A 24,220-nucleotide genomic window follows, 5' to 3' on the forward strand; every position below is an offset into this window, starting at 1 on the left:
GTGTGACAAAAGCGGGTAAATATTCACCATTTCCACACTAAATCTCCTCCCCGCAAATCAGGAAGCAGGTTGTGAGACCCATTTTCCAATTGTCCAAAACGTCATGTTATCCTATTGCATGCCCAGTGCCTAGGAGGAGGAGAGAGGAGACACACTTTAAAAGCCACCCTGCTGGAGATGAAGACACCAGAGCCGCTGCCCGCAGCCCGCCGCCCGCCGCCCGCCACCTAAATTGGGTCCTCTGTGCTGGAGCGGAGGACACTGGAGCCACTGCCTGCAGCTTGCCACCCGCCACCTAGATTGGGAAAGTGCAAGACCGACCGGCAGACTGGGGCAGGGGGGTTAGTGTCACCGGCGGCAACCCGGGTGGCGTAGTTGTTTGTCGCCCCCCCAAAAAAGAAAACCCAACAGCCACCACTGTATTTGATATATAATGTGAGGTCCATTTATTATAATAAGGGGCCTCCAGATTCTAATAAAGTCCCTCTACAAATCCCCACATCCCTTTTGGGTGGCATGATTTGGAGATCAGGCCCTTGTCCCCTAAACATGGAGAAAGGGTATCCTGCAAGGTGGAGTCTTTACTGCCCCCCAGCTTGTAGGGTACCCCACAATGTTGACCTTTTTTGGCTTAGGACTTGGGCACATGCCCTATGCCCTAGCCATCCTGGACAGCCAGGCTGTAGCCTGGTTAAAGCTCTGGTATAAACTATAAGGGGGATCACATACCGTTTATTTATTTTTAAAGGAACATTAACCTTTAAAAAAAGAAAAAAAAAGTGGTAGGGCTATCACCACAAATTTAAAAAGAATTTTTTTTTTTTTGTTTAAATCAGTCCAGAGTCTGGGTGGGTGAACCAGAAAATATGGCCAGTTTGTTCAGCCACAAAACAAACTAACACGTTGGGTTTGGTTTGAAGCTCATCTCTGGTCAATGTTAGATCATTGGATGTAATGACAGTAACAGTGGATTACCAGTCTTCATTCCCAGGAGAGACACCTTGGGGTCATGTGACAGAATATTTAGATAAGTAAGAGATTTTTAGGGATGTGTGAGGGAGTGGGGAGTTTTAATTAGAATGGATTTAAAAATTCAAATCCAAATTAAAAGGAAAAAAAAATATGCATTACAAAACAATGCATTTTTTATCATAACTAGTATATCTGCCTCAGCTTCTTGTGATCCTGTACACAGTAGAACTTATTAAAGGATTGAGGGGGCAGCACTGTATGGCAATCAGGGTTGTCCCTTACCTAATACACTTACAGGAAAGGAGAGCAGGATAATGACCTCTGCCTTCATCAATGCAGTAGATAAAAGTGAGTGGATAATAATGAGATTGCCACCATGGCTGTGATGTATTTTACTAAAAGGTAACAAGTATAATACAGACTATTACTTGTAAGGTAATCCAGACAGAAGGGTTCACAAAGTAGTATCAGGTTAGTAGAGCTGCAACCCAAAGGAGGCAATTAAACAATTAAAAAGCCACTTAGAGGTACAATATGACCCAAAGCATATTAGTGTTATCACAGTTAACCACTGTCTCCCAGACAAACCGTGCTACTGCATATTGGAGGGATGTTGTGTCCAGAAAATTCAGGTACACAATTAAGCTGGACTTGGTGTTCAACAACCCCTTTTGAAGATAACATTTAGGGAAAGCGGGCAACCCAAAATGGGGCAGGCATGCAAAGTGCATGGAACAAAAAAAGTGACAGGGAGCAGAGCAGGAAATGTCAGGAGAGGGTAGGGAAGAGAAAGGAGACTCCAGGGGGAGGAGCAAATGAGAAGACCCAAGGGGAACTCGATAGCTACACGCTGGTATGTGCATCATGGAGATAGTAGCGTTTTGTCAAAGTCGACTCGTAGGTAGTGGTCCACACATGGTTTCCACAATTGTTCCTAATACTCACCCTATCCAAAACGACTGCCTAGACCTTAGCATGTATCATTGCTTAAGTGACCAGATGCTTAGTTTCTAGAACACTGAGATGAGATACCATCACGTAAGAACTTTATAATTTGCATTGCTATTATATTTTGCGAGGACAATTTTGTTGTGTTCCAGTCTGCTGCTTCCAGTTGCAAACCCAGGTCTCTCTCCCTTTGACCACATAGGAAAGGGACATGTAAGGTGACAGAGCTAACAGCTGGACATATAGGGAGGAAATCAGGCCTCGAGCATGGGGGTAATGTTTACAAGTGCATTCAAAACTAGTCATTACAGGAAGAGATATGTGGTGGCGAGAAAGTGTTTAATCTGAAGATATTGGAAAAGTTCTCAACATGGGATTCCATAAGTCTCGCAGAGGGTTGGAAGAATGTCATCCGCAAACAGACACAATTTATGGTGATGGCCTCCAAGTTCTAGTCTCCAAATATTGGGATCAGCTTAAATTATTTGGGTTAAGGGTTCAATAGCCAGGGCCAAAAGAGGGGTGATAAAGAGGCAGCCCTGTCTTATGCCTCAGTGAATAGGTAAGGGATCTGATTTATAGCCTGAATATTTTAGAAATGGGAGTAGCATATAGTGAAGATATCAATGACAAAACCCCATCTGTATAAGGCAACTGTAGGTATGGCCATGAGGCTTCGACAAAGGCCCTTTTTAATATCCACCAATATAAAGCAGGTAGGTATGTGTCTCAAATGGGCTGCATGCACCAATAGGACTGCCCTACAGACATTATCTCCAGCTTGTCGCAGGGGAATGAAACCCACTTGGTCCTTATGTGTCTAAGAGCCAATGACTGGGTTTACTCGAGTAGACAGGATCTTGGCAATGATTTTGATGTCAAGGTTAACAAGGGAGCTGGGTCTATAGTTGGTCCAGGAAGTCGAATTAGAATTTAGGCAGAATTAGGATGATATCTGTCAAAGAGTCCTGTCAGAAAGAATGTCCATCTTATAGGGAATTGAAATAACTCATGCCCCGTACACACAGTCGGACCGAACCCATGAGAATGAACCGAAGTTCAGTTTCTTCGGACCAAACCGAACGTGTGTATAGGCCATCGGTCTGTTTTCCTTTGGTCCAAAATTTTAAAACATGTTTCAAAACCGAACCGATGGACCACTGCCCCATCGGACCAAACCGATGGTTAGTACAGAAAAGCATCGGTTCAAAACCTGCGCATGCTCAGAATCAAGTCGACGCATGCTTGGAAGCATTGAACTTCGTTTTATTCAGCACGTCGTGTGTTTGACGTCACCGCGTTCTGACCCGATCGGATTTTGGACTGACGGTGTGTATACATATCAGGCTGTACGGCCACTTCAGAGGTGAACCGATGAAAACGGTCCGATGGACCAGTCACATCGGTTTGGTCCGACCATGTGTACAAGGCCTAACAGTGGTGATAGAAGGTCAGCAAATGTTTTATAATTGTAAAGCCATCAGGACTGTGTTGTTTGTTGGATTTTAAGGATGTGATTGCATTAAGGACCTTCAACTCTGTAATGGGTTTCTTTAGGGTTACACATTAGGAAGCTGATAATGTTTGAACATTAGGGTTGGAGAAAAGAGCAGCCGATTGAACGATGAAAAATGTTAATAGAACATGCAGAGGACCTTCAAGGGGTTAATGGAGCACAAGTCTCTAGTAAGCTTCAAGTGTAAAGGCTTAAGTGTGCAATCCAATATACACAGGGCTGGGGGCAAGAAATGTACCAGGTTTGTTTGCTTTCATGTATATCCTATGCCTGGGCCCATGAAAAGTTTTTTTTCTGCCAATTTTATTAGGAATAGGTCTACCTCCAGTCTGGCCTTATCTAGGTTTTGTCTGTGTGAGGGTGAAGGGTCAGACCCTGAGTACTGTTTAAGCCTGTTGGATCGCAGCTTCCAAATGTTGATGCAATGCACAACTCTCCTTATTGAGGTAGGAAGCCTGACTAATACAAACGCCTAGAATCACAGGCTTATAAGACTCCCATAAAGAGAAATTTCAGTGGTAGCATTGTGAGCTAGAAACTAGAGATAGGAGTCAAGAAGGGAAGGTTGGTGAAGTAGTTACTGAAACAATTTGTTTGGAGTAGAGAATACTGGGACAGACTACTTATCTAAAAAAGAGTACTACACCACCTGGTTAAAGTCTCTGCAGATTAACAGTGTGCCTTGTTTGTGGGTTTCTATAACTTTCAGCAAATTGGAGAGGAACAAGGTTGGGTTATGATTGGGAACATAGCATGCAACTGTACTGACCTCTGAATCTAGGTCCCCTTTAAATTTCATACCCAACCTAAAGGGGCTAGTATGAATTTGGGGGAACCCTGTAGCTTGTATGCCTGGTATGACTGAATAAAATCGCTGACCTCTTCTTTACAAACAGAATCAAGTGGCCAAGAGTTGTCATTTTGCCAGAAATTTAAACACATGGGGCCAAATCTTCAAAGGAGATACGCAGGCGGAACTGCTGTTCAGCCTTCGTATCCCTGTGGCTATCTTTGGAAACGATCCTCAGAAGGATTTTTCCAAAGATAGTCAGAAGATCCGACATCTGTAATAGACTTACACTGTCGGATCTTAGGATGCAGTACCGCATCCGCCGCTGGGGGCATTTCGAGTCGAAATGCCGCTTTGCGTATGCAAATGATTACTTAAGCAGATCCACAAAGCTTTTTAGCTTTGTGTTTTCTGCGTAAGTTACATTTTGCATACGTAAAATTAGGGATGCTTTTACAAGGCCTAAACTGTTTAGACCTTGTAAAAACAAACCTTTTTTTCGATCGCCGCGTTTTTTTTAAAATTTCGAATTTTTTTTCCCAGCACGTATTTTTTTTTTTACCCGACGCAACTTTATTGTCCCGTCGCGATCCACAAAGCCCAGCATTTGCAGTTAGTGTCAATATTTCCAAGCTGCTACTTAGTTGTAGCGCTGGTCTCCCAATGAGTGGGTGCTATTGTAAATTTAGGGGGCATCCGAGCCAGTAGTTGGGCTTAGACTTTACTAATTCTATGTAAATTAGACTCTGTTCTGGCTGGGGTTATGCTTGGTAGAAATGTTCCCTTGTTGACTGTAGGTGGCGCTACCACCTCAGGTCCATGTTGGAACTCGGGTAAACCATGGGATGTTAAGTGACCCTTCTCAGCAGCAGCCCAGTGGGAGTGTAGACCCGATGTGCATGCTGGGAGGGGATACTTAAGGGGTAGATGCTGTTTTTCTGGGCTCTTCTTCACCTCCTGGCGCAAGAGCGTGTGTGATTTCAGCCCCGGGACCACGTTGGTCCGAGGCTGTGCTTCTATCGTGTAGGATCGGCTTAAAGGCTCTTTTGCTGTAAGACAGGACGTTCAGGACTTAAATCCTGTGGCAGAGGATTCTTGGCTATCCATCCTTTGTTCTCAGACGGTCTGTGGCAGAGACTGTTTCTATACTGTACGTGCATAATTCCGGCTGCTAGGCCATGTGAGAGGGGTCTATCCAGGTGAGCAATACCCACTCAGGAGTAAGTGCAGAACATTGGAACTCAGAATACTTTTTGTGCATTCTGTACAACGTATCTGAACCTTCCCCCTCTCGCTATACTCTCTACTTCTTTATCAGTTTTATGCAGCAAAAATAAAACCTAGCAGTTGAAGGTTTTACATCTTGTGTGGACATTGCAATTTCTACAGACTTTCTCCCATGGACAACGAACTTAGAGGTAACGTGCAAAACCCAAAATCTAAACCAGCAGCTCCTCCAGGGGTAGTGCTACGTAGAGATCACTAGAGAGCACAAAGGTAGCCTCTGTGCACAGACACTGTTAGATGGGATAGCAAAACAAGTGGAATAAGTCACTTGAAATCTAGTTGCAAAAAAGATGAGAAAGCAACAGTCATCACAGTGTATAGTAGAATGGTTCATGCCATAAAACACTGCAATCTAAAATGCATTGCAGCAGAAGCCATTGCACAAATGAATACAAATACACAATGACAACACTTTAAATGCAATAATCATTTGCTTTCATTAGAGTCTTCTGCCTTGGCTTCATACAACACAATACGATTTTACAGCTTGGTGCTTCCTGCACAGTTGACGAAAAATCAATGTTCATGAAATACCTTCATGACACCAGTTAAAAATCAGAGGCCAGCTGAATTTTGAATAACTATGGAAAGCATTCCACTTTATATCATCTAAATGGAACAAAGACGGCAAATTAAAATTAAACAAAGACAGCAAAACATCACACCATAAAGAGAAATTAAAGAGAATGATTAAAATGCAACTTCAGGCAACAAGTAAAACCATTCAGTAAAATGTCTATGACACCAAGAAATCACTGACATTGTTTTACAATCAAAAACTTTACTCAGATTTAATCTTTTAGGGCTAGATTCAGCAAGAATTTACACTGGCGTATCTATTGATACGCTGCTTAAAGTGAAAGCTGCGCCGGCGTATCTTCTTTCTGTATTCAGAAAGCAAGATACGCCGAAATTAGGCTAAGATCCGACTGGCGTAAGTCTCTTACGCCGTAGTATCTTAGTTGCATATTTACGCTGGTCGCTAGGTGGCGCTGCCGTCGATTTCAGCGTAGAATATGCAAATGAGCTGGATAAGCCGATTCAGAAACGTACATGCGCCCGGCGGATTTTTTTACGTCGTTTGCGTAAAGCTTTTTCCGGGGTAACGTTACTCCTGCTATATGAGGCATAGCCAATGTTAAGTATGGACGTCGTTCCCGTGTCCAATTTTGAACATTTTACGTCGTTTGCGTAAGTCATTCGCGAATAGGGCTTTGCGTAAATTATGTCCACGTCAAAAGTATTGACTATTTGCAACGTGATTAGGAGCATGCGCACTGGGATACGTTCACGGATGGCTCATGCGCCATTCGTGAGAAACGTCATTTACGTAGGGTCATGTTTTATTTACATAAAACACGCCCCACCTCTTCAGAATTTGAATTTGGCGCGCTTACGCCGGCAGATGTACGCTACGCCGCTGTAACTTAGGGCGCAGGTTCTTTGTGAATCCAGCCCCAGCCTCACTAAGTTACGGCGGCGTAGCGTATCTCAGATACGCTACGCCCGCACAAACTTAGGGGCAGGCTTTATGAATCTAGCCCTTAGTATTTTATACTCTTTAGACAAACAATAATGCATCATAGTACTTCACAAGAAATACATAACTTTAAAGTGTATGTCAGGGCAAAATGTTAAAAAAAATACATATTAAATCTCTGTAAAGCATGTACATTTCCCACATATTATCCCTTTTAAAGACCTTGCAAAACAAAAAAAATCTGTTCAGGGATCAGAACTGCCCTTGGCTTCTAGAGCAAGGAAAATGAGGGGCACTGTGCCAATGGATGTGCAGCGATTATTGTGGTAAAAGTCTATTGGTATGACCCGTCCATTAAACCCATTAGTACCTGTGGGGGTTACTTACACTTTTTCCATATACCAGGGATGGTGGCAACATAACTTGTATGGCCTTGTTTTGGGGCGTGTATTCTACCTCTCTTGGTAGTAAAGCAGCATTAGGCCCCGTTTCCCTTTCCACTAGTGTGACAAAGTCACATGACAAGTAACAGCCCATTAATTTTAATGGCACCCATTCCAATATATGCAACTTAAAGTTGCAGTGACTTTGAAAAGGTTCCTGCACTACTTTGATATGACTTTTGTTGCAACTTTGTCTCAGGATGTGTAAAGTCAGATCAAAGTCGCACTCCAAAGTCGCGCTCTAAATCGTGTGGCTTTGGAGTCACACTAGGGGAAACATTAAAGTCCAATAGACCCCAGAACTCTCCATAAAGAGGAACTGTCATGGTCCATGCTTTTACAAAGGGATGTTTTTCATTTCTTGTGAGAGCAATACAGTTGATAAATAAAATTAGAGAGAGTAATTGTCCTAAATTAAAAAAAATAAAAAAATGTAGAGTGCCCGTGTCCAAATGCAAATGTGCACATCTGTCCTGCACACATATGTAAAATATGAGAGCAATAATTCTAGCTCAGGATCTCCTGTGTAATTTTAAACTGGTAACCTGTAAAGGCTTTTAAATTTGTCACTTATGTGATGTAGTTTGGATCTATTCCACAGGTGCACACAATGTTAGAGCGCAACATGTTTGGTATTTATTTACATGGTGTAACATCCTTATTTTTTATATTTTACCAAAAAAACTGGGTATTATATTGTGTTTTTTGTGCAATAAAACATCCACCATTTAATTCTCTAGGGCCTCTGATTAAAAAAAAAAAATATATATATATATATATATATATATATATACAATCGTTGGGGATGCCGAGTAGTTTTCTAGGAAAAATAAATAGATTTGTCCAACCAAAAATGTTTTTCTAGTTTTGGACAGAGTGGGGAAAGGCTGGAACCCCCTGCCTGGTTTTAATACTATCTGAAACTCCATTAGATTCCCCCTCTTTTTTTTTTCTCAAGGAAGAGAGTATCCTCTGTGCATATGCAGCCTAAAAGAACAATACAACGCTCCCTCTCATGGCACATCTATTCTTCCATGCTGCAGCTATTAAAAGAAATAGCACATCGTTACCAGTAAGTTCTACATTTAGTATTTATATATATATATATATATATATTACAGAAATAAATATTCCAACAACCCCAATGCTGACTTTCAGGCAGCCACTCAATATCAGATGTAAATTAATCAGCAGGAAGCTTAATTTTGATTACAGAAACATGAGAACCAAACCTCACAAAAACAAAATGCTGCAAACTGTACAGCCATGTCACCCCATTAAAAGGTGTCTCACATGCAGGGCCGGCCCTACCATGGGACCCGATGGTACCATTGTACCAGGCAGCACTTTCAGGGGGGCAGAAAATGTCCTGCCTGCATGCCATCCCATTCTGCCAGCTCCACTCTCCACTCCACTGTGGGGCTAATTGCCGCCCGACCGATCCTCCCGTTCCGCTCTCCGCTCCACTGTGGGGTTAATTGCATAAATAGAGCCATAACAGGTCCTTTTTATACTCCTATATACATGTATAGAGCCATGATAGGTCCACTTTAGTTATCATGATATAAAATAATGGATGTGGGGGCATTTTGGTGGGCGTAATTTTTTTTGGGGGGGGGCAGCATTTCATTCTTGGTACCAGGCAGCACAATGTCTTGGGCCGGCACTGCTCACATGCAAAAAGCATCTTTAATATTACAGGATCAAGCAGCTTTACCTCCAGTAATGTTGTGAACTTCATTCAATGCAAAAACATGGATGCTACACTGTTAAGAAACTGGCAAGGGCAGAAATTACAGAAAATAATGAATCTTCACAGACACACCATAAAAGAACATAAAGAAGAGAATCATTGCACACCTGTGGAAAAACATTTCTCACAACTAGATCATTCTATGGCATGAAATTATATAAAAAATCCCCCCTGTGCTAAAAAGACAAAGGCCCGAATTCACATAGAGCGCCGCATCTTTAGACCGGCGTAGCGTATCTCATATGCGCTAGGCTGACGTATATCAGTGAGGCAAGAACAGTATTCACAAAGCACTCGCTCCCAATCTTGCGCCGGCGTAACGTAAATTGGCCGGCGTAAGCCCGCCTAATTCAAAGTAGGAATGTAGTGGGCGTGATCTATTAAAATGAAGCGTCCTGGCACGCGAAACATGTCAGTCACGGCTCACCAGTACAATCTTTGATGCCCCTATATGTTTGCAGCAAGCACACTGCAGCTGATGTGTAGTGCCGACACTCGGGAAATCCTCTCAGTGACACTAGCGCCAGCATCTCTACTGCTCGTTTTCTGCCCACACTGATTGGTGCTTTGAGTCACCTGACGCTGGATCGAAGGTGTCCGGACACCTCCTGCTCTCTGTGTGACTCCATCAGGCTACCATCCCCCTTTCCTCGCTCCCGTGTGACGCGGCTGCGTCACTGAACCGGCTTGGTGGCTCCCCTCCAGGACTTCCCCTGCCGCTGGAGATCTCTGTTTGCGAGGAAGGTTTCCTTTCCATCAGCCCCTGAGCTAGTGGTCTTTAAACGGCAGTATCCATCTCTGCATGGATATAACTTCTACATCTGCTCCCAGTGTGGCTGTCATCATCCCACCAACGGTTCCATCTCCCTGCATTGAGACGTAGAAGCGGCTGCTTTTGTTGAGGTATTGTTTTACCTCTGCATACAAGTGTATGCACACTACTTGGATTCATTCCCAACATCTCCCCCGAAGTGTATGTGTTTTCACTCTACCATCTCCACGTGAACTGCTGCTTATGTTATGCGGACTATTGTTATTAGTTTTTTTTTAAAAAAAATAAAAAAAATTTAATGTGCTATTTTCCTGTGTGCTATTTGTGGCTACTTCAATTTTTTCAATTTTTTCAACTTTTCAATTTTTCATGCATATATGTTTTTCCATACATTACAGACTATAAAGTGACATTCACTTAACCCTTGTGCGCTGTATGTTTTTGTTCTTTTGCTTTTTGCCCATGTCTCCTTAGTGGTTGACAGCTGCACGGATTGTGTTTTAGTGAAACTTCTTTAACCACTGACAACACTGTGGTTTACCGTCCTTATGGTGTAGCGCTTCATGCAGGTGTTTCTTTGTATATCTTCTATTAAGAATTAGGCGCATTCGTACACACATACATCAAGATTTGAGCTGTTAGACTCCAGGAGTCAGCTGCGAGCCATTGGGGACACGGGACTTCTAGCATGCAGTTTGGAGAATTGGTAAAGGAGAGGAAGGAGGGAATGACGAGCACGGTGCTCGTGGAGACGAGCCCCAGGTCTTTATCCACATGTGAGTGCATCTCCACTGGTTAGGATCATAGTCATCACCCCCCTTCTGTGACGTTATTACACCATTTGGCATTTGCCTTTCCTGTATTTTCATGTATTACACAGTATGGAGACCCGCATGTGATATTTAGTCCCGGACCATACCCACCAGGACCAGGCTGACTGAGTCCAGCTTGCCAGATCTGAGGTGAGCTTCTGGGACCACCAGAGGTGTATATATGAGATCTTGGTTACGGCTTATCTTCTGTCCTTCACCCAATTTCGGATACGAGGCCTCTCTCTTCTGAACTTTTTTCATTTTTATTTGTATTTTTATTTTTGTGTCTTCAATATTTTTCAAAGTTTACACCGCTATATTGATTGGATCAAGCATTGATGAACTGTATCTCTATACGGCTGGATCTTGGTGTACCTGGATCTTCTTGGCACTGTGTCCTTGATCAAGGACTGCTCAACAAACTTTTTTGCTGGTATTTTAGTGTCACCCCCACGGTGGTTTTCCACCCATTTATATACATATTGTGATAGTCCAGTTCCCTGTCCTGGTAATGGTCGCCCAGGACTCTCAAATAGGCAGGAATCTCCAATCCTGGGACCGGGTTTTGGAAACAGCCAGGAGTCTGGCTGGTTGATTGAGCAGGTGGGTCCTGGGCTTATAGTAGAATCAAGACCAGTGTTCTGGACTCCACACTCCCGAGGAGTCCAGGCAAGCAAGGGAGAAGCATGCAGGTCTGCATGGTATAGAGAGAGGACCCAAAGCTGTGGGCTGAGCAGCACAGAAGCTGAGAGAACGTACAGTGATTGTACAGGTACTTTGGTACGTGGCCAAGAGGGCTGAAGTGTAAGCCTAGGGGGCTGTATTTCTGAAGAAAGCCAGGTGGCTTGGCATTTTCGTTTGACCATTTCTTTAATGCTGTAGAAACTTGAAACCCCCTGTGTGGGAATTTTGGATGGACGTTTTTCTTTCTTTTAATAAAAGTGGGTCAACAAACCCTTAAAAAGCACAACTGGCGTGGACTCTGCTGCTCACTGGTATGCTCTACCCAGATGCTAAATCACCCCAACATTACAATATATATGTATGTGGTTGTATATGTATACACACATTGTTTTGTATATCACTTTACAGCGCAATAATCTCACTTGTTACATTCGTACACTTACGCGGCGTATCAGAAGATATGTTGGCGTAAGTGTCTGTGAATCTGGGCCAAAATGTATAAGCTCAATAAGTTAAAGTTTTGCCAGCATTTTATGTGCTATTCTAACACAAATTTTTCAACCAAACAAAATGTCACAACAAATTGTGGTCTCCTCAACTGCACAGTAGGTACTGTTAGGCCCCGTACACACCATAGAATCCATCCGCAGATAAATACCAGCAAATGGGTTTCAGCGGATAGATCCTATGGTGTGTACACGCCAGCGGATCTGTTTCCGCGGATATATCTCCCCTGGGATGGATTCCAGCAGATCGAATATTCGCTGACATGCAGAACATATCCATCTGCTGGAGTCCATCCCAACGGATGGATCCGCTGGTCTGTACAGACTCACCGAATCCATCCGTCCGAAGGGATCCCCCGCATGCGTCGCAATGATTAGACGCATGCGTGGAATTCCTTATATGACAGCGTCGCGCACGTCGCCGCGTCATAATCGCGGCGACGGCGCGACACGTCATCGCCAGAGGATTTCGGCGCGGATTTCAATGCGATGGTGTGTACACTCCATCGCATGAAAATCCGCCGAAATCCTCGAGAGGATTTATCCGCGGAAACGGTCCGCTGGACCGTATTCGCGGATAAATTCTATCGTGTGTATGGGGCCTTAGTGTTCATTACCTTAGGGCTCAGGCCCTGTGGCTATGTCTTGATCATGGAAGTTGTTGAGTGGGGCTTGAGGATGTCATCACTTTGCAACCAGGAAATACTATGAGAACTGCTGAGAACACAGAGGCTGCTCACCAGCGTTTAAGTGGTGCTTTTGCGCCACTTTTTTAAGCGCTGCCCATTCATTGCTGTATACAGTGCTCCCAAAGATGCTTGCAGGACTTTTTCCAACGTTCTGCAAGTGCACTGCCTGGGTGTAAAAGCACCTATTGCAATGGCTGGGAGGCGCTTGTACATCTCCATTAGGGAGGTTTCCAATTAATCAGTGGTTACAAGATGGTGTGTTTTCCCAACATGTTTCACCAACATTGGCTTCTTCAAGGGATTACAAGCCACCAAAAGGGTATGTTGAACCCATCAGATCCCAGGAAGATCACCACCAGAATCAACACCACCAGAAGTTTTGGGGTGTGATTATGAGCCAGAGATTGAGAGCGGCCTGTGAATGTTTTGGTGTGCTTGTGAGCAATATGTATCCATCCTTTTTTGGAAACAAGCTACTTTACCTGCAAGCATCTTCCTGTGTATATTTTGCATTTTATTTTCAACTTGTGTCCTCTATGGCCGCACTGTGCCCCCTCTCCTCATATGGCGAGAGTATGCAGCCAGCTCTTGGAGGATGAAGGAATTGATACCAGTGAATGGCCCTCAAGCTCGACTGACCTAAAACCAATATAACACCTCTGGGACATTATGTTTCGGTTCATCTGACGGTAACAAGTTGTAGCTCAGTCTGTTCGGGAGCTCAGTGGTGCCCTGGTCCAGATCTGGGAGGAAATACCCCAGGACACCATCCATACAAGCATGTGGGGGCCATACAAACTATGAGTACCCTTTTGAGTTGCTGCAATGAAATTTCAGCAAAATGGACTAGCTTGTTGCATCATTTTTTAACTTAGATTTTTTGGGTCTCTTTGAATTCAGCCCTCTGTAGGTTGATCCTCTTTTTTTATTTCCAAACCGTGCGGGATACTTTTGTTCCTAAAACATTACCCAGTCCATATCAGTATAGATATGCAGCATGATATTTTCCACATTGAGATCTGATGTGTTTTCAAAATGTTCCTTTAAAGGAGTTCTCTAAGCTAAAACTTTTAACCCCCGCTGTGCCCGGGCTGTAAAACTATACAACATAAACTTTCACTTACCTGCCTACGATCCCCCGTTGTTCCGTTATCGCCGCCCGTGCTCCGGTTCCTGTCAGCTTCCTCTTCCTGCGGGTCGGTGACTCACCGTGCGCTCAGCCTATCAGCGGCCGCGGCGGGACATTGCTGCGGCCACTGATAGGCTGAGCGCACGGTGAGTCACCGACCCGCAGGAAGAGGAAGCTGACAGGAACCGGAGCACGGGCGGCGATAACAGAACAACGGGGGATCGTAGGCAGGTAAGTGAAAGTTTATTTTGTATAGTTTTACAGCCCGGGCACAGCGGGGGTTAAAAGTTTTAGCTTAGAGAACTCCTTTAATTTTTATGAGCAGTGAATGTGTGTATATATATATATATATATATATATATATATTATATATACACACATATACATACACACACATGCATACAGGTGCATCTCAGAAATTTACTTTTGGATGATATTCAATTTTTTTATCAGTAATTAAATTCAAAAACTGAAACTCATATATTATAGATTAATTACACAGCGTATATTTCAAGTATGTCTTTCTTTTGATTTTGACAATTGTGGCTTATAGCTAGTGAAAACCTAAAAGTCTGTATCTCAGAAAATTTGAATATTACATAAGACCAATAAAAAAAGGATTGTTAATACAGAAATGGTGGCTTATTGAAAAGTATGTCCATGCACAGTATAATATGCACTCAATATTTGGTTGGGGCTCCTTTTGCATGAATTACTGTATCAATGCAGCATGGCATGGAGGCGATCAGCCTGTGGCACTGCTGAGGTGTTTGGAAAGCCCAGGTTGCTTTAAAAGCGTCCGTCTGCTTTGTTGGGTCTGGTGCTTCTCATGGGGATTAGGTCAGGCGAGTTTGCTGACCAACCAAGCACAGTGATACCATGATGTCATTAAACCAGGTATTGGTACTTTTGGCAGTGTGGGCAGGTGTCAAGTCCTGCTGGAATATGAAATCAGCATCTTATAAAGCTGGTTAGCAGAGAGAAGCATAAGATGCTCTAGAATTTCCTGGTAGAGGGCTGAGCTGACTTAGTACTTGATAAAACAAAGTGTATCAACACCAGTAGGCTCCCCAAATCATCACCGGCTGTGGAAATTTCACACTGGACTTAATGCAACTTTGTGATTTTGTGCCTATCCACTCTTCCTCCAGACTCTGGGGCCTGGATTTCCAAATGAAATGTAAAATTCACTTTCATCCGTAAAGAGGACTTTGGACCACTGAGCAACAGTCCAGTCTATTTTCTCCTTAGCTAAGGTAAGGCACTTCTGACATTGTCTCTGGTTCAGGAGTGGCTTGATACACGGAATGTGACAGTTGTAGCTAGGGTTGCCACCTCATCCCTTTAAAACAGAACACATATGTATTACCCAGGTTCTGTGGCTGATTAAGGTGGTAATTGAACTCAAGTGGAGCCTTATCTAAATTAAATTAGCCTCAGAACCTGTGTAATTCATATGTGTTCTGTTTTAAAGGGATGAGGTGGCAACCCTAGTTGTAGCCCATGTCTTGGATACATCTGTGTGTTGTGACTCTTGAAGCACTGACACCAGCCATAGTCCACTCCTTCCACACAACTTTACATATGCTTGGATACAGCTGTGAACAGCCAGCTTATTTAGCAATGACTTTTGTGGAGGGTGTCGATGACTGTCTTCTGGACAACTGTCAAGTCAGCATACTTCCCCATCAGGCCCGGATTGGCCATAGTGCAAGGCAGCTGTTTCAGTCCGCGCCACTCATCCAGCCTCTCTATGGCCGCCCAGCTGCCAGTTTAAGCTCAGCCATCAGCACCACTGGAAGGAGCTAGATGAGACCCCCTCTGCCTCTCTGCGGCCGTATCAGCCGTCAGATACAGGGGGCGTGACTGTGAAGGGAGAGGAGCTAGAGCAGACACCTCCTGCAGACACCTTGGAGCCGGGGTGTTCTGTTGAGAAGTGCTGAACACCAGCGGATAACAGAAAACGTGAGCGCAGACCCCCCTGTAACCTGGAAAGGAGCAGCAGTGGGGGCGGCTGCATATATAACAATCATTCTCTCCATCTTCCTCCTGCAGTATTGGAATGCCTACAAAAGGTAGAGGAAAAGCAGGCATTCTGAGAATGCAGGAGGAAGATGGAGAGAATGATTGTTTTATATGCAGCCACCCCCACTGCTCCTTCTCCTATCCTGCTTCTTTCTGCTGCCCCCTGGCTCTCCACCTCCCCCATGCTCTCTTTACCTTCCCCATGCTCTCTGCTTCCCCCCCCCCAGTGCTCTCCACCTACCCCATGCTCTTTGCCACCCCCAATGCTCTCCACCTTCCCCATGCTCTCTGTTGCCCCCCCCAGTGCTCTTCATCTCCCCCCAGTGCTCTCCACCTCCCTCATGCTCTCTGCTCCCCCCAGCTCTCTGCCACCCCTCAGTGCTCTCCACCTCCCCCCATGTTCTCTGCCACCCCCTCAGTGCTCTCCACCTCCCCCATGCTCTCTGCCACCCCCTCCCCAGTGCTCTGCACCGATCTCCCTGTGCTCTCCACCTCCCCCAATGCTTTCCACTGCCCCCATGTGCTCTCCTCTTCCTCCCTGTGTTCTCTACCCACCCCATGTTCTAAAGGTTCTTCCCTGTGCTCTCAAACCCCCCCATGCTCTTTGCTGGTCCCACCTCACCACCCCCCCCCCCCACACACACACCTCTGCTGGGTTCCCCCCTCCCCTCTCTCAGTGGATCTGTAAGGGTGGAGAGTGGGGAAAGGGCCGGTTAACAATCATGGGGAACAGTCCAGGCCTATTCCCCATGATTGTGTAACCTACTAAACCAGTCTGAGAGACCATTTAAAGGCTCGGGAAACCTTTTTCACAATATTCTAATTTTTTAAGATACCTACTTTTGGGTTTTCACTAGCTGTAATCCATAATCATCAAAATTGAAAGAAATGCTTGAAATATATCACTCTGTGTGTAATTAATTAAACTATATATATATATATATATATATATATATATATATATATATATATATATATATATATATATATATATATATACACATACAGTATAGGTGTGTGTATATACGCAGGCATACACACAGTATATATACACAAATAAAAACAATATTACAATATTAACAACATATAAGCTTAAAGTTATAGATGATAAAAAGTAGTCTGCACATACCTCAGTTGCAAACTGCTGAAGTCCACCAATGTTAATTGGACCTTCCTCTGTTGCATATAAATTGCATCCACCTACACAAAGGTCTGACGTTGGGCATACCATTCCACATGTCAAGCCGAGCGGGTTATCAGAAAGGATAGTCCTGGCAGCTCCATAGTAATTCTGCACACAGAATTAAGTCATCATTAAAATCCCATTAATGATAACACAGATATAATATAATGCTGTAAGCAATCATTTTTCAGGTTGTTATGCTGGATATTTTTACTAGCTGTATGAGAAAGAGAGATATGGAATAAATATAAAGCTGTATATATGGAGAGATGTAACGTCTAATAAATTTAGATACCAGGTGCCCTTGTCTCCGTCTGGCTCCAGTTCATACTGGTAACAGTCATTTATGCAAATAGCTTATGCATGATGATGTGGAGTATTTCTAGCTCTTTTTATAGTAAATACACACACACTAAAGCTCAACTCCAGGCAGGTATTACAAAAACTATTTGTGAATTTTGTTTTAAGAAATCATTAATCCATTCACAGGCTGTGGGCATGTAGGTGACCTATCTCTAGTGCCTAAAGTATGACTAAAGGCAAAACTTTTTTTTTTAGATTTGTAAGCATTCTGAGAGGTTAGAACCACTATCAGTTTTCTTTTTTTTTTCTTTAGTATTATTTATTTATATTTTTGCTGTCTGTGTCCCCATTAGGCTAGATTCACACATGGCCAGCTGCGGTTTGCATTCAGTTTTTAAAAGGAGTCCTGTGCAGCTTTGTTCACCAGTTCAGGTGCTATTCACGTGTAAATTTGCACCAGAACCTGACCTAAAATCATACAGGACTCTTTTCAAAAATGTAACATGTGTGAATCGGCTCTATTGCAAGCGGATCCGGTTCATATGTTATGCGAATCAGATGCAGTTCGAAACATGCTTGTTTACATTTGTGTGGTCTGTGAAAAGTCATCTGCGGTGGCTCACAGTTGCAGTGAAACCCCATTCACTTGTATGGGTCATTAAGCGCAATAGCATATTTTTACCACCCCAAACCACCCTGCAGTGTGGGGGGACAGTAGGAAATTAGGTCTGGACAGGGAGTTGGGGAAAAAAAATCTATTGGCAGGTAAGACAAATGACTAATATGTATTTTAATAGTGTATTTAGCCTTTTGCCTGGAGGTTAACTGTAATAGGCTTATGTTATGGAATTATGTTATTAAACATAAATGACCTTTAAAGGACAACTGTACTTTTGTTAAAAAAAATGTAATCAATATTGTAATAAGCCTAGCATATTTATTAGGTCTGGAATATAAATGCTATATATTTTTCATCAAATAAACTAAGATTTTGCCATGGTCTTCCAAACCTATAGGAAGATCTCACTTTCTTTAACTACTTGCCGACTTGCCGCCATCATTCTACGGTGGCAGGTTGGCTCTCCTGCGCGAGAGCCCGTAGCTTTACAACGGCTCTCTCGCAGGTAACCAGGGGCGCACCGCCGGGCACACGCAATCGCTCGTTACATAGCGGGGACCGGGAGCTGTGTGTGTAAACACACAGCTCCTGGTCCTGTCAGGGGGGGGAATGCTAATCCTCTGTTCATACAATGTATGAACAGAAGATCAGTGATTTCCCCTAGTGAGGCCACCCCCCCACAGTAAGAACACACCCAGGGACATACTTAACCCCTTCCCCGCCACCTAGTGTTAACCCCTTCACTGCCAGTGGCATTTTTATAGTAATCCAATGCATTTTTATAGCACTGATGGCTATAAAAATGCCAATGGTCCCAAAAACTACTACTGAAAAAAATGGCTGATCGCCGCCATTACTAGTAAAAAAAAAATATTAATAAAAATGCCATAAAAATACCCCCTATTTTGTAAACGCTATAACTTTTGCGCAAACCAATCAATAAACACTTATTGCAATTTTTTTTTACGAAAAATATGTAAAAGAATATGTATCGGCCTAAACTGAGGAAAAAAATTGTTTTTTTATATATTTTTGGGGGATATTTATTATAGCAAAAAGTAAAAAATATTCATTTTTTTTCAAAATTGACGCTCTATTTTTGTTTATAGTGCAAAAACTAAAAACCACAGAGGTGATCAAATACCACCAAAAGAAAGCTTTATTTTGGGGAAAAAAAGGACACCAATTTTGTTTGGGAGCCACGTCGCATGACCACGCAATTGTCAGTTAAAGCGACGCAGTGCCGAATCGCAAAAAGTACTCTGGTCTTTGACCAGCAATATGGTACGGGGGTTAAGTGGTTAAAAATAATATATCATGTAAATTGCTCCAAAAATTATTTTGTAATTGAAAGTATAACTAAACCCCGAACCGGCATTCACTATATCTGGTCTTCCACAGTACATGAAAATGCTATTTTAGTAAATATAAACAGATAAATACATTTTCTCATCAGCAGTATATAGCAGACTTATGATTTCTATCAGTTCCTGGCGAAGCTTGTAGGAGACGTTTTCAAACTGCACTGAGCTGTCCTATGAGGCCGCAGGGCTGTCCTGACCCTCTGTCTGGATATGTCTGGACAGTGGCAATTGGCCCTGTGCTGATCACATGCACTATCCCAGGAAAAAAAAAACTCTCTAGCAATACAGCTGTCTTGAGGAAAGCCTTATAAACAAAGCCAGCATAGTTAAAGTGTTCTGGTTGCTTGAATACAAATGTGTGATCAGGTCTGTTTTTTTATTTACATTGCATATACAGACAGACCTCCTATTGCTCATTTGTATTCTGGCAACCAACAGACCTTCAGTGCTCTAGCTTTGTTTACAAAGTTTAGTGTAAAGTCCCATACACACGGTCACACTTTTTGCCAACCAACTTCAAAATCTGCAAGTTTTCTAATTTGTCTGACCGTGTGTACGCTCCATCGGACCAACTTTTTCGGGTTTCATCCAACAAAAAGTTGGGTCTGCAAACGGACCAACTTTTCGGCAACAAAAGTCTGATGGTGCCTTGTCTGACTGTGTGTACAGCAATCCAACCAACTTTTGGACAAAGTGCAAATACGCATGCTCAGAACCAATGTTAAAAGCAACAAACAATAGCAGAAGTTAACCAAAGGGTGGCGCTAAAGAGCAGAAAATAGCAAAAAAAAACATGTGATGTTAGGAAAGTTTTAGAAAAGTTTGCAGAAAAGTCTGACTGTGTGTATGCTATGGGTGTGGCCGGACAAATCAATTAGGAAAAAAATCCAAGGGAAATTTTGTTGGATGTCTGACTGTGTGTATGAGCCTTAAGGGGAGTTTAAAATTGTTCACAGAATTTAAAGCAGGGATCCTCAAACTACGTACCTCCAGCTGTTGTAGAACTACACATCCCATTAGGCATTGTAACAGACTGACATTCACAGACATGACTAGGCATGAGGGGAATTGTAGTTCCTGAACAACTGGAGGGCCGTAGTTTGAAGACCCCTGATTTAAAGGGTTTGTTCAACTTTACAGAAAAATGTAAAGGAGAACACTAGACACCCTCCCTACCTCCTGGTCACCGCTGTACTTTGAGTACCTCTGGTGATCCTGAGGTGTCAGGGCTCCTGCAGTCCAGGGGAATCCCTGATGTTCTCTCTCTTCTCCCAAGTGCTTCCAGGGAGGACCAGATTAATTCTTATTGGTCAGCACTGTGACATGGAGCCCTCAGGATTGCTAGAGGTAAGTACAGTGGGGACCAAGGGGTTGGGGATATTGTCCAGGAAAAAGGTCACCTTTACATTTTTTTTTCTGTAAAGGTAAACTAATACACTAACGCATTAAGTTTCACTCAAATAAATAATAAAGCTTTTATCGAATGTGCCAGCTGTAAATTCTTATCTCTCCCACGCATCTCAGAATGCAGTGCATGAAAAATGAAGCTTCCTTTTAATGTACTGGCTGTTATTGCTTATCTCGCCTATGGATCAAAGATGTTGGTGCCTTTTCTCCTATGCATGCTCCTGTTACAAACTGAATGATGTGTCCTTTGACATTTATGTAAGCATCTCAGTACAAGTCCCCTACAGTAAACCCCTGCTTCTGCAATGTAGTCAGGCTTCTAAACACAAATAGAATATAGGAAAACATATTATTGTGGCTGTCTCTTTTTTTCTAAGCCCCACCCTTTTCCAAGTTGTGGTATGGCTGGTGCAAACAATTGATTCATCAGGTCAATGTGTAAATATTGTTGTACCTGCCCACATCCTGGGTATAGCAGACAGTCTTGCATAAAAAGAGTAGTTGATTTTTTCTAAAGTGATACTAAAATCTATTTTTTTCCTATAAAAAAAATATGTGTTATTCTTACCTGCTCTGTTGCAGTGGATTTGCACAGAGCAGCCCATATCCTCCTCTTCTCGGGTCCCTCTTCAGTGCTCCTGGCCCCTCCCTCCTGTTAAGCACCCACACAGCAAGCAGCCTTCTATAGAGGCTACCTGTGTCCATTCAAACACGGAGCCATGGCCCACCCCCTTTCTCTCCTCATTGGCTGACTGACTTTGATTGACAGCATTGGGAGCTAATGGCACTGCTGGACTGTCTTAACCAATGAGGAGGGGAGTCCCGGGCAGCCAAGACACTCCTGCAACATCACTGGATTGAGATGGGGCTCAGGTAAATATTAGGGGGGCTGCTGCACACAGACATCTTTTTTATAGATAAAAAAAACCTTCTGCCTTTACAACCACTTTAAGCAACAAAATGTCATTAAGACCCGCGTCCCATTCAATGCAATGGAACCGTTCTAATAGGAGCGACGCAAGTCGCTCCGACTAAGAAAAAAGGTTCCTGTAGTATTTCGGGGGTGGCTCGGGGCGACCTGCATTGACTTCTATACAGAAGTCGTTTTGCGAATCGCCTCTGAAGTCTTCCTCAGGACGACTTGCAGAGTCGCCCCCGAAGTCGTGCCGCCTATGTGTGAACCGACTCTTAGGTAACATCATTTTACACATCTTCCACAAAGTAAACAATTTATTGCATCAAATCTGTATTATCAGAATTGTTCTTCTACCATTAAAAAGGTAGTTTTGATTACTATAAAGCAAAATCAGGAGATTAACTGAGCCACCTAGAGATCTATAGCTAGATTCAGTAAGAGTTAGGTTGGCGTATCAGTAGATACGCTGACCTAACTCGGAATCTGTTTAAGTGTATTCTCAAACAGAGATACACTTAAACCTATCTAAGATACGACAGCTTGCGCCGTCCTATCTTAGGGTGCAATAATTAGGCTGGCCGCTAGGTGGCGCTTCTATTGAGGTCGGCGTAGAATATGTAAATCACTAGATACGCCTATTCTCGAACGTATGTCCGCCCGTCGCAGTAAAGATACGCCGTTTCCGTAAGAGATAGGCCGCCTAAAGATAAAGCTGCCCCTAGGAGGTGTAGTCAATGTTAAAGTATGGCCGCCGTTCCCGCTTCGAAATTCGAAAATTTTACGTTGTTTGCGTAAGTCATCCGTGAATAGGGATTTACGTCATTTACGTCCACGTCGAAATCAATAGGCCCGTGCGGCGTACGTTGCCGCAATGCACACTGGGAAATGTAGGCGGACGGCGCATGCGCCGTTCCAAAAAAACGGCAATCACGTCAGGTCAAGCTCCATTAACATAAAACACGCCCCCTTAGCCAAATTTAAATTAGGCGCGCTTGCGCCCGCCGCATTAATGCTACGCCGCCGTAACTTAGCAGGCAAGTACTTTGTGAATCATGTACTTTCCTCGCTAACTTACAGCGGCGTAGTGTAAACACGCTAAGCTACTGCCGCCGCAAAGTTAGGACACCCTACGTGAATCTAGCTACAACTCTAAGATTCTGGTGTTAGGCTCATTAGCCTCTCACTAAAGACTAATTTCTAATCAGCACAAGTTACATGTACTTCTAAGATAATATTTTTCCAATATAAAAGTCAGTTGTCAGACATGTTTATCCATTTGATGATTAAATAACCCAGTTTTACACAGAGCAACGCACAAATGGCTCAAGTCAAAATCTAAAATAGACTAAAATGATGTAGCATTCAATAAGGAACACAAATTACCCTCTCTAAATATGACTGGTAAAGAAGCTCTTTGCAGCATTTCCTAATATTTATGAATTTAGCTGAAGGGGCGGGGGGCGCTAATAGGAAAAGGCTGGCTACCCCTTTTACATATTCTTTGCTGAAACAGACAAAGGCATCCTTTGCATGCAGGACATCATTTCATGTTTCTGTGCTACAGTAGTGTTTATAAAGGGCCCTCTCTAATTTTTTTCCAAAATATATTTCATTTAATTTTTAATGGGTTCCCTGGTTTAGACACTGGCCTCACAGTAGTGTGAATAGAAACAAGGAGTTCTTCTGTCATTATTTGTACATGGTTCTCTGATGTAAAACAACATTTCGATTTGGCATTAACTGCATGCCTGAGCTCAACTGACAATGTGAAGGGTATTGTTAATATAATAGAAGAGATGGACACTGATGTTTCAAAGGATTTGGAAGTTGCACTCAAGGAAAAAAAATGAAAGAGAGCAAGAAATAATAATTATATATATAACAGAATTTGAATGCAGATCAGTGAAAATACCTTTCTTATTAAAACCATCAAATAAAAAAGTATGTGGAAATATTTCACAGAAAATAGATTATTAATTTTAAAGGGGATGTTAATTACTTAAAAAAAAAATAAAAAAATATATATATATATATATATATATATATATATATATATATATATATATATATATATATATATATTTTTTTTTTAAGTAATTAACATCCCCTTATAATCTATTTTCTGTGAAATATTTCCACATACTTTTTTATTTGATGGTTTTAATAAGAAAGGTATTTATATATATATATATATATAAATATATATATATATATATATATATATATATATATATATATATATATATATATATATATATATATATATATATATATATATATATATATATATATTTTGTATAAATATATATTGTAACGACCCCATGCACAGTCTTTAAGGCCATATCAGGCAGGTTTAAAAATCAAGAAATCAAAAATAGAGTGTGCTGTACTATTTCAAATAAAAATGCCATACATATTATACTGACTCTATACACAGCATCTAAGCATTTTTACTAGTCCACAGTTTCACAGGTAGAAACCAGCCAAGGTAATAATCAAGAATTCACAGAAGAAAAAAAAGACATACTGTACTGATTTCACTGGATAAGCTGCTTTTACTAGGCTATAGTTTCACAGATTGGCACAGACAGGTTTATAATCAAGAACATTATGCAGAAATTT

The 24,220-nt window shown here is 42.4% G+C and overlaps 1 protein-coding gene across 1 annotated transcript in view; it reads right to left on the bottom strand.

Moving 5' to 3' along the window:
* Positions 1-24,220, bottom strand: part of DPYD (dihydropyrimidine dehydrogenase) — a 1,498,502-nt gene that overhangs the window by 1,008,228 nt on the left and 466,054 nt on the right. The window contains exon 5 of the mRNA XM_040359980.1: positions 16,936-17,097. Within this exon, the coding sequence (XP_040215914.1) occupies positions 16,936-17,097 (162 nt within the window). The remainder of the gene's footprint in view (positions 1-16,935; positions 17,098-24,220) is intronic.

The sequence above is a fragment of the Rana temporaria genome, chromosome 7 (assembly GCF_905171775.1).
Source record: "Rana temporaria chromosome 7, aRanTem1.1, whole genome shotgun sequence".
NCBI lineage: Eukaryota > Metazoa > Chordata > Amphibia > Anura > Ranidae > Rana > Rana temporaria.